Here is a 13,168-nt window from a genome sequence, read left to right on the forward strand (position 1 = left end):
AACGGATGGATGGATGGATGGATGGATGGATGGATGGATGGATGAAGAAATGTTGGAAAGGATGGATGGATTGATGGGTGGGTGGGTAGGTGAACGGATGGATGGATGGATGGATGGATGGATGGATGGATGGATGAATGGATGGATGGATGGATGGATGGATGGATAGATGGATGGATGGATGGATTGATGGATGGATAGATGGATGGATGGATGGATAGATGGATGGATGGATGGATGGATGGATGGATGGATGATCATTCAGTGTTCTAAGCCCTGTAAAGGCTGTGTCACACTACAAGATTTTAAAACAGTCGGCCAATTTTCAAAGACTGAGAGAGCCCACACACGTGAGGATGAAAAATCATGGATCTACCAGGTTTGGTCCTACAGTGTGTGGTGTACAGTCACACGGCAAGAGACAACACACCACACACTAAAAGATATTTCATTCATGAACATTTAGATGTCAGATATTAAATCATGCGAGACTTCCTGAAATCTCGCGAGAATTCATATGTCAGAGGAAAAATCTCACATGACCTCCAGAGAGACGTGTGTTCAGAGTAAATAAACATTTGCAACAAGGAAGAAATAATGTTGATCATTTGTGGATTATTTTTACCAGAGGAAAAACAATTCCATAGGACTTTTAACATCCAGCAGACTTTCTGGTGAATCATGACAGTTTTTTGTTTTCTGTATTTTGGAATCCCCTCTGTGTTTACGTCACCTCGCTTTCTGATTGGCTAACACGTCTCAGTCACAGGCTGCAAGCTCGGGTGAACACTACACACACTGTGATATTGAGCCAAAAAATCAAACACGTTGAATATCCTCGATTTGAGGTCGGAGCGGTCCCGACGTCCTTCCAAGCCGACTAGATCACTCTTAACTCACCACCCACAGCGTGAATATCTGCTACGATTATCTTTAGAGCCATCACGATAATCTGGACTTCCTTAAGATTTAAGATTGTCAGAAGGGCAAAAATCAGCATGATTATCTTTCTGTGTGACGCAGGCCTAAGGTACTACAGTTGTACTGTCTGGTTGGGACTTTTTGCTTGTTTTAATTTACAATTGTGAAGTTAAACAGTTTCTGTTAGCTGTACCCACCATCAAGTGTTCCTGAATATAAGTGTGATAGGTCGAAGGACATGGGACCACTCTCCTTGATCACCGTGAATTCTTTAGAAAACGCCTCTGAATCTTGTCTCAGGAGCAGACGGAACGATCTGATGGAATCAAAAATACAGATTAATAGCAGATGTGGCCATATGGCTTTGTAGTGTTGTGGGAAGAATCCATCATCAGCTGGCAGAACTGGACAAATACCAGAATAATGATTTGCATCTGTTAATAATTTAGAAATAAGAAGTTGTGTAAACAGAAACAGATTGTTTTTATGGGGCTTTTTGAAACTAAACATTACCTATGGAAGGCAGTAAAATCCAAATCAAGCGTATAATCCCGATGTTGTGCAGACCTCCTGGCTTTTATGTGTTTTCTGTGAAGATCCTCCCTGTTGTATGATAAGACCTCGTAATGTTTTATATATGGACTGATGCTGCTCGTACAACCTGCAAGGGAAGAAGAAATTCAGTTTATGGGAGAGCAGCAACAATCTGTGAGATGTTCTGCAATAAAATGTGAGTTAGATGAATTTGCCAAACGTTAACACAACAGAACAAGGAAAACCTTAGGATAAAATGAAAAGATCATCCGTTGTTGACATCTTTTAATTAATTTGTAAATAAAGAGATCATCGTATCTAGTCGGACGCAATGGAGGAGGGTGGGGTGTGAAGTGCCTCATTTTCATTTAAAGAGACAGCACCAAAACGAGTTGCTATCAGACACACTTCAGAACAGAGGTGAAAGAGGGGCCTGTGGAGCTACAATACCCAGGAATTCAGACCAAAGCACTGAAGTTCCACTTTATATAGACCCCAGCTGAGTGATTTAAATGTGAAAACGAAGGGTTTAAAAGCATGATATGTCTTCTTTAAAATCACATTTACTGACTCAGTTTAACTCAAATTATTTATTTAGTATTGCCTCATATTTAAATGTCCTTTCCTTCTTCATAGGCTGTCAGTATTTATCGTTTTTGTCATCCATCTTGTCCTCAAAAGAAATAATAAAACTGACATGAAGTTTACTGATGACGTTCATCCTCCAGGTGGGAATAATAGCTTAAACTCAGACTTCAAGAAATGTCACTTGAAACCTTCAAACCACAGTTTCATGCAACTTGTTTGGAGTGAATCTTACAACAAATCCTTGAATAAGTGAGTATGTGCCTTGAATCACTTCCAACAGGATCAGTATCATGTCTGTGTTGTTAGGTTTTGCATGAAGGCTCTTTTTAAATTGTTGTTGTTGTTGTTAAATTCCTCAAAGGACAGGTTCAGGCACGCAGGCCAGAAGAGGCCAAACGGCAAGAACTGACCAGAACTGTAATTTCATCCACTTACTCCGGCAGGCAGACACAAAATGACCAAAGTTATTCAGTGAGGGAGGACCTTTGACTCGGTAATCCTCACATTCCAGCTCTACCTGTAATCCTTTCATGGCAGCTGAGGACCAGCGGCAGCAGCCAGTAGAGTTGGACCTCCATGTTCTCCTTATCGATGTGATTTAGTCGTTGCTCCTTTTCTCGTTCTCCACAGTTTGTCCTTCTTTTTCATCTCTTTTCTTCCAACTTCTCATAGCTGCGGTCTTCACATGCTTGGAATGTGTCTGAAAAGAAGCCAGAAGACAGAATGGAGCAATAAAGACTGATACTATGGAGAGGCATATTCAGACTTGTCTCCATGTTATGCGCAATCGCAAGAAAGGCTTGGGCTCAGATAGGAATGGGTTTTAGTAATTGAAACTCATATGAGCATTTAACGTATCAAAATAACGACAAATGTTGTCACATTTTCTTAAAGACAGAGCCTTCCCACAGGTTTGATTGTGATATTTTGAGTCAGGAGGAAGTGCTGATGTGCTTCTAAATATGAGAAAGCAGTAATTCTGTGCATGATTCACAATGTGTGAAAAGTTTTCTAAACAAATGTGAAAGATTTAACTGCTTGAGTAACAATCTCACATGACGAGGAACTGTGAAATCAGTGGGAAATGAGGTCAACTAAAACAAAAGTTCCCTACCTAAAATAAGTTTCACCCCTTTCACTTCCCTATTAATAAATAGCAATAAGTTTGCAACAACAGCAAAACATTTATAATTTTAAAACATGTGCTATAACTTGAGAAAAGGGAGCACAATCATTCAGTTAATATTGTTCCAGTTTACATGAAGTTTGGAATTGTCACAAACTTCTATGTTTTGTAAATGGCAACTTGCTGTCAGGTTTTTAAGAGTCTGACCCAGGAATACAGACCACACGAGGAGATTAAGTAAAACTAAAAAAATTTGCTTAAATTAAAAATTTAATTTAAGCAATCAAACCATACCATACCATACCATACCATACCATACCATACCATACCATACCNCCATACCATACCATACCATACCATACCATACCATACCATACCATACCATACCATACCATACCATCTTTATTTATAGAGCACTTTAATCACCCACAGGGCCAAAGTGCTGCATACATTCATTAAATCAATAAAAAAATGAAAATAAAACATAAAAACAACACTACAAATTGTGTTCAAATTCCAGAGAGAAAAGATGAGTTTTAAGAAGAGATTTAAAAAACAGACAGGGACGACGCCTGTCTGATGTCCAAAGGAAATGTCGTTCCATAATTTAGGAGCTGCCACAGAAAAAGCACGGTCACCTCTGAGCTTACGCTTTGTCTTGGGCACAGGCAGGAGCAGCTGATCAGCTGACCTGAGGGATCGTGAGGGCCTAGCAGATCGGACAGATACGGCAGAGCAAGACCATTAAGAGCTTTAAAAGCAATTAACAAAACTTTAAAATGATTCCTAAAATATACGGACAGCCGGTGCAGGGAGGCTAAAACAGGGGAAACATGATCAAACTTTGGTGTGCCAGTTAAAAGACGTGCAGCGGCATTCTGTACCCTCTGCAGCTGTGAGATACAGGACTCACTGATGCCTGTTTAAAGTGCGTTACAGTAGTCCAGCCGAGTGGTAACAAAAGCATAATTTATTTCAAGAGGTAATTTATTTCACAAACAAACAAACAAACAAAGACATTTGAGGCATCAAAGAAACAAATTCTCGAGAGGAAACCAGACATGGCATAAAACACACGCTGGCAGACTGTAGTTTGACCAAATGTGGAGACTTTAAAAGAATGGGCTTGATAAGTGTAGTGGCAACAGGTGAGACTAATAACAACAGGGAACAGGCGTAGGTGGGCGGGACAGGACCAAGGAACTGACTGAGGGAAACAAGTCTGATGAAACTAAGGAAATTATTGAAACACACAAAAAAGAAAATATCACAAAGAGCGAAGTAACAAACAGAAAATAATTAGAAACATTAAAACAAAAACTGTCACAAAACAACCAGAAAACACAGATTGTGATACCTCCTGGATATATTCCAGAATGTTATCAAGAGCATCAAGTTTCAATTTGACATCAAAACTGAATCCACCAAACAACATTTTCACCGCATCTCAGCCCTGATGCAAAAAAAAAAATTGTTACTATTTCATGAATGCTGTCACTAACACAGGTGAGAGGATGACAAAGACAAAGCATGTTTGAGTTAGATAACAGACTGTAGAATTCAAAAGGAGGAAATCATTGTTCTTCCTCTCTTAACTATGATTACCTGCAAGGAAATGTGTGCAGTCACCATTGTTTTGCTAAAAAAAAAAGTCACAGGCAAGAATATTATTGCTGGTTACACATTTGTAAATCATACATTTATTAGGTCATCAAGAAGTTAAAGGAATGAGCCTTTATTGCTTCGAAGCTGCAGTCGGAAACTTTTATAAAAATGTATTTTTAACATATTTGTTCAAATTGACAGTAGAATATGAGACAGATCATCTGTGGACAAAAAATCAAGTTCCTCTGGCTCCTCCCAGTGGTCCTCCTGCCATTTGTAGAAATTCACCGCTCCCCCTCTGAAACAACCAATCACAGCCAGGAGGATTGTCTTGTCAGCGTCAATCATACTTGTGTATGTGCTGCTCACGTCTTTTCCTCCACACACAGTATAACCTCTACCCTCTCAAGTTTGACAGGGAGCCAGTGGAGAGAGGCTAAAACTGGAGAAATATGATCTCTCCTTCCAACTCATTAAAACTCTAGCAGCAGCATTTTGGATTAACTAAAGACTTCTTAAAGAGTTTTTTGGATGCCTACATAATAAAGAATTACAGTAATCCAGTCGAGATGTGATAAATGCATGAATCAGTTTTTCCACATCATTTTTGGACAAAATGTTTCTAATTTTAGTGATATTACACAAGTGGAAGAAGACGGTCCTGGTAACATTTTTAATGTGGGTGTTAAAAGACATATCCTGATCAAAAATAACACCAAGTTCTTTACATTAGAACTGGAGGCCATCCAGAGAAGGTGAAAAAGGCTGCAAAGTTGATCCCTAAGATGTTCAGGTCCAAAAACTATAACCTCTGTCTTATTTGAGTTTAGAAGTAGAAAATTAAGAGTCATCCATGTTTTTATGTCTGTAAGACATGCTTGTAGTTTAAGTAACTGGTTGGATTCATCAGGTTTCATGGATAAATATAACTGAGCATCATCAGCATAACAATGGAAATTTATCCCATGCTGTTTAATAACTTCACCTAATGAAAGCATATACAGTATAAAGTAAAGAGGATTGGTCCAAGCACTGAACCCTGAGGAACTCCATGACTAACTCTGGTGTAAGCAGAAGATTCATTATTAACATTAACAAACTGAAATCTATCAGTTAAACAAACAAATAAAACTACGAACGGCTCTTAACTGCCCACAACTTGGTTCTTATCGTTCGATGTAAGAAGCCATTGAAAAAAATTAGGATTGCTCAAGAACCACACATCTCTAGTACCTTCATTCAAACTCAAGGCTGCAAGTGTGTTTTAGCTGTGCTGAAGATGGCCGAAACAAACTAAAGTTACATGAAAACGGCCAATTTTTGAGAGTTCTGAATGTTGTTTATCCGTCATCATCGGTGGCCATGCTGCGTTCACGGCAGGCTCCTCTGTGGGGGAGGAGCTGTGGAGGGAGGGAGGGCAACAGCACAGCAGAGAGCAAGGGGGAGGGACTTATAAGGTGTTTTTTTTTTTTTTTTTTCAAATTTTCAGACTAAGTCCAATGTTTTCTCAGAACTCCATAAGGAAGACTATGGCTGTGTCCAAAACGACAGGTCGGGTCCTCCAGAGGACCCAGACTACCCGGTCGAGGTGGGCTGGGTCCTTGGTAGACCGGGAAGACCAGAAAAAAAGAGGCTGTGAATTTGGATGGTCTAGCCTCCCCTCCTTACCCTGGCGTACGTCATGTCTCCTAGCAACCACGACGACTCTAAACGGAAGCAAAAATAGATCAAATTTAGAAAAATATCAATATATTAGCATTATTATTATCACAAAACAATACAATTAACTTAAAGGTAACATTTGAAGAACTAATTGACCTGATGTAGGTGCATGTTTATGTTGCATTTTTTATGACAAAAATAATATTTAAAAACATGTCCAAATGATAAAAGCATTAGAATTACAACCGCTAAAAAATTTAATTTTTATATCACCATTTTTTATTTAAAACGTATTCTTTTCTCTCGCTTCGTCCGCCATTACTAGCTTAAAAAATTTCCGGTCTGGCCGCAATGCATTATGGGATATGCTGGGCCGGGTCTGACCCATCAGACCAGTCCTTCAAATCGGGGAAAAGGAAGGACGTATTTGTCGGCCGCATCGGAGGAGTCTTCGGTTTGGGACAGCCTCCATCGCAGCGCTGTGACGTATGCGGCCGACGAATTCGGCCTTTGGAGGACCCAGCCTGCCGTTTTGGACACAGCCACAATCTCCCAAAATCCAACAAGTGCCAAGACTGTCTCCTAAATCTGGTTCGGTTCTGGGATCAGTGCCCTACCAGTGCAGGAATGACAGCAGGCTGTACACTCAGCGAAGTGAAGAATTTTGGAGGATGACCTGGTGTCAAGAAAGGCAGCAAAAATAGCCACTTCTCTCCAAGAAAAACACTCAGGAATAACCCAGTTCTGCAAAAATGGATGGACTTCTAAAGACTGTGATAAGATCATTTTCCTCGGTGAATGAAACTTTCTGAGACCCTTCATGTGCGGGCTCACTTCTCTGAAAAGGAACTGGGCTCACTCACCATCTGGCCTCAAAACATAGCCATGAATCAAAACAATGTACCTGACCATCCTCTGAACAACTTCTGTCAACCATCCAAGAACAATTTACTGCTGAACAATACCTTTTCCACCACGAGGAAGCACCTGGCTACAAGACAAAGGTGACAACTAGTGGCTCAGATGACAAAACATCTACATTTTGGGTCCACTGCCAGGAAACTCCCCAGACTCTAAACCCATTGAGAGCTTGTGCTCAGTTTTCAAGCTGCAGGTAGACAGGAAAAAAACCTGCAAATTCTTATAAAACTCTAAGGAGTTAGAGTTGTCTTCTACCAATTAGATGATGTCTTTTGGTTAATAGTTGAAGTGTCTATGTGAATGTACTTTATTTTTAATGCAATATATTCAACCAAATAGCTGCTTAACTGAACAATTAAACACTAGGCATGTTTCTTGTTATGGATGTGAACTGAGTTGGTTCTTATGTAACCTTACATCACAAAAACACACATGCAGAGTACAGTAGATCACTGCCCCCTACGTTTAAAGAACACTCTGTGGATCAAAATGTGATATCAAAGTCCACCTCTCTGCGCTTTTATGTGAGATAAAACTTGATCAAACTTTTGCTCCGATTTGTTGCAGAATGACAACAAGTCGCTGCAAACTCTTCTTCAAAACCATCAGCACCTTGAAATACAACTCTAATTTCAAAGCAAACATGAAGAGCTTGGCAGAAATGTTTACGAAGTAAGATTTATAGGATAATGTTTGCCACCAAGAGAGCAATAAAATTTGGGAATATATGACTTGTAAATGTGAACAAACCGAACGAGATGTTTCTGGCCAAATAAAAGGAAAAAGAAACATAAATTTTTAATCACTGGATATGTGTATGTTTCTTTATACACAGCTGTGTGTGTACATGTTTTTTCCTTCTAAAAACAAATTTTCTCTGGTGATGAGGGAATGGATACGTGCCGTTTGTTCTGTATTCAGTGAAAGTGTACAGAAAATTGTGTTTCTTGTTCTGCAGTGTTTTTCTAGTTTAATCGAATTTGTCTAAACCTATTGTACATGTTTTTGGTCTGTTGGAGGAAACCAGAGAACTTGAGAAAACCCACGCAAAAACAGGGAGAAGCTGCAAATTCCACACAGAAAGACCCCTGGTTGGAACTGGGCATCGAACCCAAGACCTTCTTGCTGTGAGCCATCAGTGCTAAGCACCTGAGCTTGGGACAAGAGTAATGTTGAAGGCTAAATCATCCAAATTCACAGCTACTCGACTAGAACCGGGTACACCCGGGTAGGCCGGGTCCTTCAAAGGACGCAGAATTTAGACACAGCCTTTGCTACACGTTTCATTAAAAAACAGCAGAGAGAACTAAGTAAAAGTAAAAATATCTTGACAGAAAATGACTTTGGTTAAAGTTAGTTTCATTGAAGCGAAATTCCTAAAACTGCTCACAAAAATTGGGAAAGTAAAAGTACTTTTACACACTCTAAGAAATAAAGTGTTGAATTTACTTGATCAAACAGGTTTCACAAAACATTTTTCTTCTTTTAAAGTAAATAACTCAGTTTACTCAATTTGGTTTAGTGGAATCAGTTGACACAACTTTATTAAGTAAATTCAATGCTTCATTTTTTAGAGAGCATAAACAACTCTTACTTCTAAAAGTAAAACGTATTACTAAAAATGATTGTTTTACTTCTTTAAATATGACGGAATTTATCATGAAAACAATCATTTTTATGATTTGAATGTGACAAAATGGAAGTAAAGTTACAACAAAAAATTCAAAAAATTATCTAAGTATTAAAGTCAATGTTATTATTGACCACACACCTCTGCAAAACAGGAATGTTTCATATGTTTTTGTTGATTATGCTGTAAATCATAGTTTAGCTCATATGTTGTTGGGCAGTTTAACATTTCTTGGGTTATTTAAAAGCTTTTAATTCAGCCCTTTAAACTAAATACATCTATCCAGTATGTAAAAGCCCCATTAATGACTTCAAGAACAAAGCTTCTTGTTTAGGATTTTTTTTCCTCAAGGAAACAAAAAGATTACATATAATCCTATTACACAACTTCACATTTAAGCAGCCTTGTAAACTGACCCAGATGTTACAGATATCCAACATGTCAAACCATATAGTGAAGGATCGGTGTGTTGTTGGAATAAGTGACGTGTTTCGTGTTCACACAACTGAACAGGATTAAAGAATCGTGTATCTTTATATTTCAGATGGTCATAAAGCAGTTGTCTTCTCATTTGCATGTCTTACTGTAACAGAACCAGCTGGTTCTTGTTCAGCCCCGCTCAGTTTTGGCCTGAGCCCTTACTACAGGCCGAACAGTACACCTCACACCCCTGCAGGTCAGTCTAGAGTTTAACCAACCCCCAGTCTTTAATCATTCCCTGACAGCCTCCACCCTCCAACCCCCCATGAAAAAAAAACTTCTGCTTCTCTCTGGTTGGCTGAGGAGGAATCACCCGGACCCAAACTGATGACATCTCACTCTCCGGCACGCCCACAAGTCCTCTCATTAACACGCTGATGCACTTTTATCTATTTATATTTCATATGTTGCATGGATTTGTCAATTAAAGAAAATGCAATGTAACAGTTTTTATTATTTTATGTGTTTTATTTTTTAGTAAATACAACTTTTAGTTCAGCTAAATCACTCATTTTATTTGGCAGAATGTGATATAGTGTCATGGTCTAAAAGGCCTCATGTAGCACAGTTTTGTATTTTTCACCAGAGTTGCTGTATTCAACGTCTACCTTCTGTTTAGTATTTAAGTTGCATTAATAATAAACTGTAACATTTTCACTCATCCAATCAGTTCTGGAAACAGATTCTCTCCTCAGAACTTTTTACTGTTTGTGTACATTTCAATTAGTTTGCAGGATATGAAGTTCTCACGAGGTTTTCATCTCTAACTGCAGATTTTGTTACTGAGAGTATCTGGTTGCTTTTGAGGCTAACTCAAAACAACACCGCATGACATCCAGCCTGACCTTTTCAAATGTCCGGTATTCAGAGCCATACAGGGATCATGTGATAATTAGTGCGGCTTCCCGGGCCCTAGGCTCGGTGTTTGTGCGTCTCGGAGAGTTCATAGGCTATGGGAATTATCAAATCACAACATTCTGCTGACACAGCCCTGAGTGTTAACCCTTTCACAGGCCTGCCCCACTTCACCAAGGGTCAAGCCTTTCCCTTTCTTTATACGCCAGCACAATCTCCACTCTGTGTCGTGGTCATAATGGGCGCGTTGTCCCTGCAGCGTTGACACAGATCTGCCATCCATCGTTTGACGGACTCCCTTTGGACTCTTTGCAATCTAAACACAGTCATAATCACACGTCTGAATCATCTCAGCATAACAAAAGTCTAACCACCGATCAGCCTGTCTTCATACACAGTTAAATTAAATAGCTTGAATGCAATTTGAAGAAGGTATGATGGAAACTTCAAACACAATCCAATATCTCCCCCTACAGGAAGTACAGAATCAGAGTTCAACTTAAAGTTCAGCTCAGTTGGTAGAGCTGCTGCTTCTCAGTGACACGGTTATCGGATTGAATCCCAGCCTGGGACTTTTCTTGGTTACTTGGTTAAAGTTTGCATTTTCTCTCCATGATGCATGGGTTTGTTTAGTCTCTGGGTAAATCTAAAATATGGACTGTGACTTGTCCAGGTTGTCCCCCACCTCTCTCACAGTGACTGCTGGACACGGAGACCCTGAAAGGAAGAAGCAGGTAAAAGATCATGGGTGGATGGATTTCAAACCTGTGATGTTCTCACTGCAGTTTGAGCTACAGGGTCGATTAAGCAAACAGATTCACTGACTTCTCCTCAGCTGATGAAGTAAAGTTATCAGTTCATTAGCATTTTTAAACTATTAGACAAAATGTTACTGCCTTCTCTTGTTGTTAGGAGTTAAAGCCAGCCTAAACTGGTTTACAGGAGCGGTCATGTTGTATTTTTGAGACCATGAGTCTGTGTATTGTGGAGCATTATGTCCAGTGTAACCCTCGTGTTGTCACAATCATGTGAGCGCCCAATTTAAAATTTCTTTGTTGGGCAGAAATACAATGTGCACCTTTTGTTTGATACACAATGACGCCTTCCCAAATTTAAATGGAAATGGTCCAAACCTGCAATCCTGGCTTGTTGTGCAAAACCTTGAGGAAAAGCTGGTACTGGTGATTTTTCTTTTTCAACACACCCTGATCTGAAATGATACTGAAATAAAGAAATACAATGGTATTTAATAAAATAAAATAAATCATGATATTAAAGCTTATTTCACAGATCGATTACCACTTTGCATCCTAGGGCTGTTTTATCATTTTTCTGCATTTCAGTGTGTCTCAGTGATGAAATTTTTATTGGCAGAAAGGAAATTGTAAATAATATATATTTTTAAATATGTATTTTGATATATTATATATGAATGTTTTCACTAAGTAGTGTTGTGATATAAGTATTTCAAAATTTGTGTTCAATTGTATAGAAGGGATCGGGTGGGGGGATATGAAGCAGATGGACCTACAGGTAAGATATTAACTGTCCATAGAGTTTATAATTCAATTCTTTTTTTTTTTTTTTGCATTTTTCCTTTGAAAAAAGGTGGTTTCATCAAGAAGTTTAAATTTTTCCAACAGTTTTGATTTTTATGAACTTTCAGAATTTACCAAATGTAAACTTCTGAACACAAACACATGGAGGTTTTATCCGCCTGAGACTAAACATGTTTTAGACTGCTCAAACATCTTTTCCACTTCTTTCTTGCCTCGAGGTCATGACATCAGCAGCTACCCAAAACAAAAAGGCAGACGAGGTTTTTTCCACAGCAGATCAGTAGAAACACTCATGAAACTAACATGATACCAAACAGCCTTGATCCAACTCAAAGTTTATTCTATTAATGGGGTATTTAGTCCATTTGAAAAGTAAAGATTTCTACCATTATTTATCATTATGCAAAAAAAAAAAAAAAAAGAAAAGAAAAAAAAACCGCCACATACATTTATCACTTTAGAGTCTTTTTCTATGTTCTCATTGCAAAGCAATAAGAACAAAGAAAGAGAAATACAAATCAAAGCTCAGTTTATTAGTATAGATTCTCAAACCAACTTATTTCATATTCTTTATGAAAATCCTAACAGCATTTTAAAATTGTGCTAAATTATTCATTGATCATAATCAGTGTGATGCTCAGATCCACAAATGAAGAGAATTTTAACTTTAACTTTAAACAGGTGTTTGAAAACTAGTTTAGGTTTGGTGTTTAAAACTTCAGAAAAAAAACAAGTAGTGAAGCAAATGCTGCAAATGTTATAAAAGTTTAAATGTAGCAACTCAGATGAGCATAGATTTATGTTTTGTTTTGTTTTTTTTTCTTTTTAGAAATCTCCCCATTTCAATATTGTACTAACTTATTTTACATCTTTATAATGTTTTCTCATAAATAAGTAAGGCAAGTCCAGACTTGTTTTAATAACTGCGACATTGCCCGCGTCCAGAAGAGGGAGTTACTAACGCACATACACTTGAGCAAACAGCAAAGGAAACCACGGGGACACCCATACAATTAGAAACCATCACATTTGTTTTAAGAACAAAGGGGAAATAAGTGGGATGCCAGACCACCAAACTGAAACACACTTGGGTCAACTAAGGCACAACAACATATTTTTGGCACAAATGGAACTCCATATTTATTCCGTCATTGTTTGTGAAATACTGACTCTTAGGGATGAGCATATTAATTTTGAGGACAGAAGTTTTTGAAAAGAATCTGCTTCTCGGTTTGAATGAAGGTGGAGTTCAGCGTTCATTCCAGGCCTTCAGGCTGGGCGGAGTGA

At 38.5% G+C, this 13,168-nt stretch overlaps 1 protein-coding gene across 1 annotated transcript in view; it reads right to left on the reverse strand.

Annotated features, from left to right (window-relative positions):
* The window catches only part of si:ch1073-396h14.1 (disintegrin and metalloproteinase domain-containing protein 10), a 40,334-nt gene extending 37,625 nt beyond the window's left edge, over nucleotides 1-2,709 (reverse strand). The window contains exons 1-3 of the mRNA XM_014014204.1: nucleotides 2,561-2,709; nucleotides 1,435-1,582; nucleotides 1,119-1,237 (exon numbers count right to left, since the gene is read on the reverse strand). Of these exons, the coding sequence (XP_013869658.1) occupies nucleotides 1,119-1,237; nucleotides 1,435-1,582; nucleotides 2,561-2,621 (328 nt within the window). The 5' untranslated portion in view covers nucleotides 2,622-2,709. The remainder of the gene's footprint in view (nucleotides 1-1,118; nucleotides 1,238-1,434; nucleotides 1,583-2,560) is intronic.
* Nucleotides 2,710-13,168: the final 10,459 nt, after the last annotated feature.

The sequence above is a fragment of the Austrofundulus limnaeus genome, unplaced genomic scaffold (genome assembly GCF_001266775.1).
Source record: "Austrofundulus limnaeus strain Quisiro unplaced genomic scaffold, Austrofundulus_limnaeus-1.0 Scaffold111, whole genome shotgun sequence".
Lineage (NCBI taxonomy): Eukaryota > Metazoa > Chordata > Actinopteri > Cyprinodontiformes > Rivulidae > Austrofundulus > Austrofundulus limnaeus.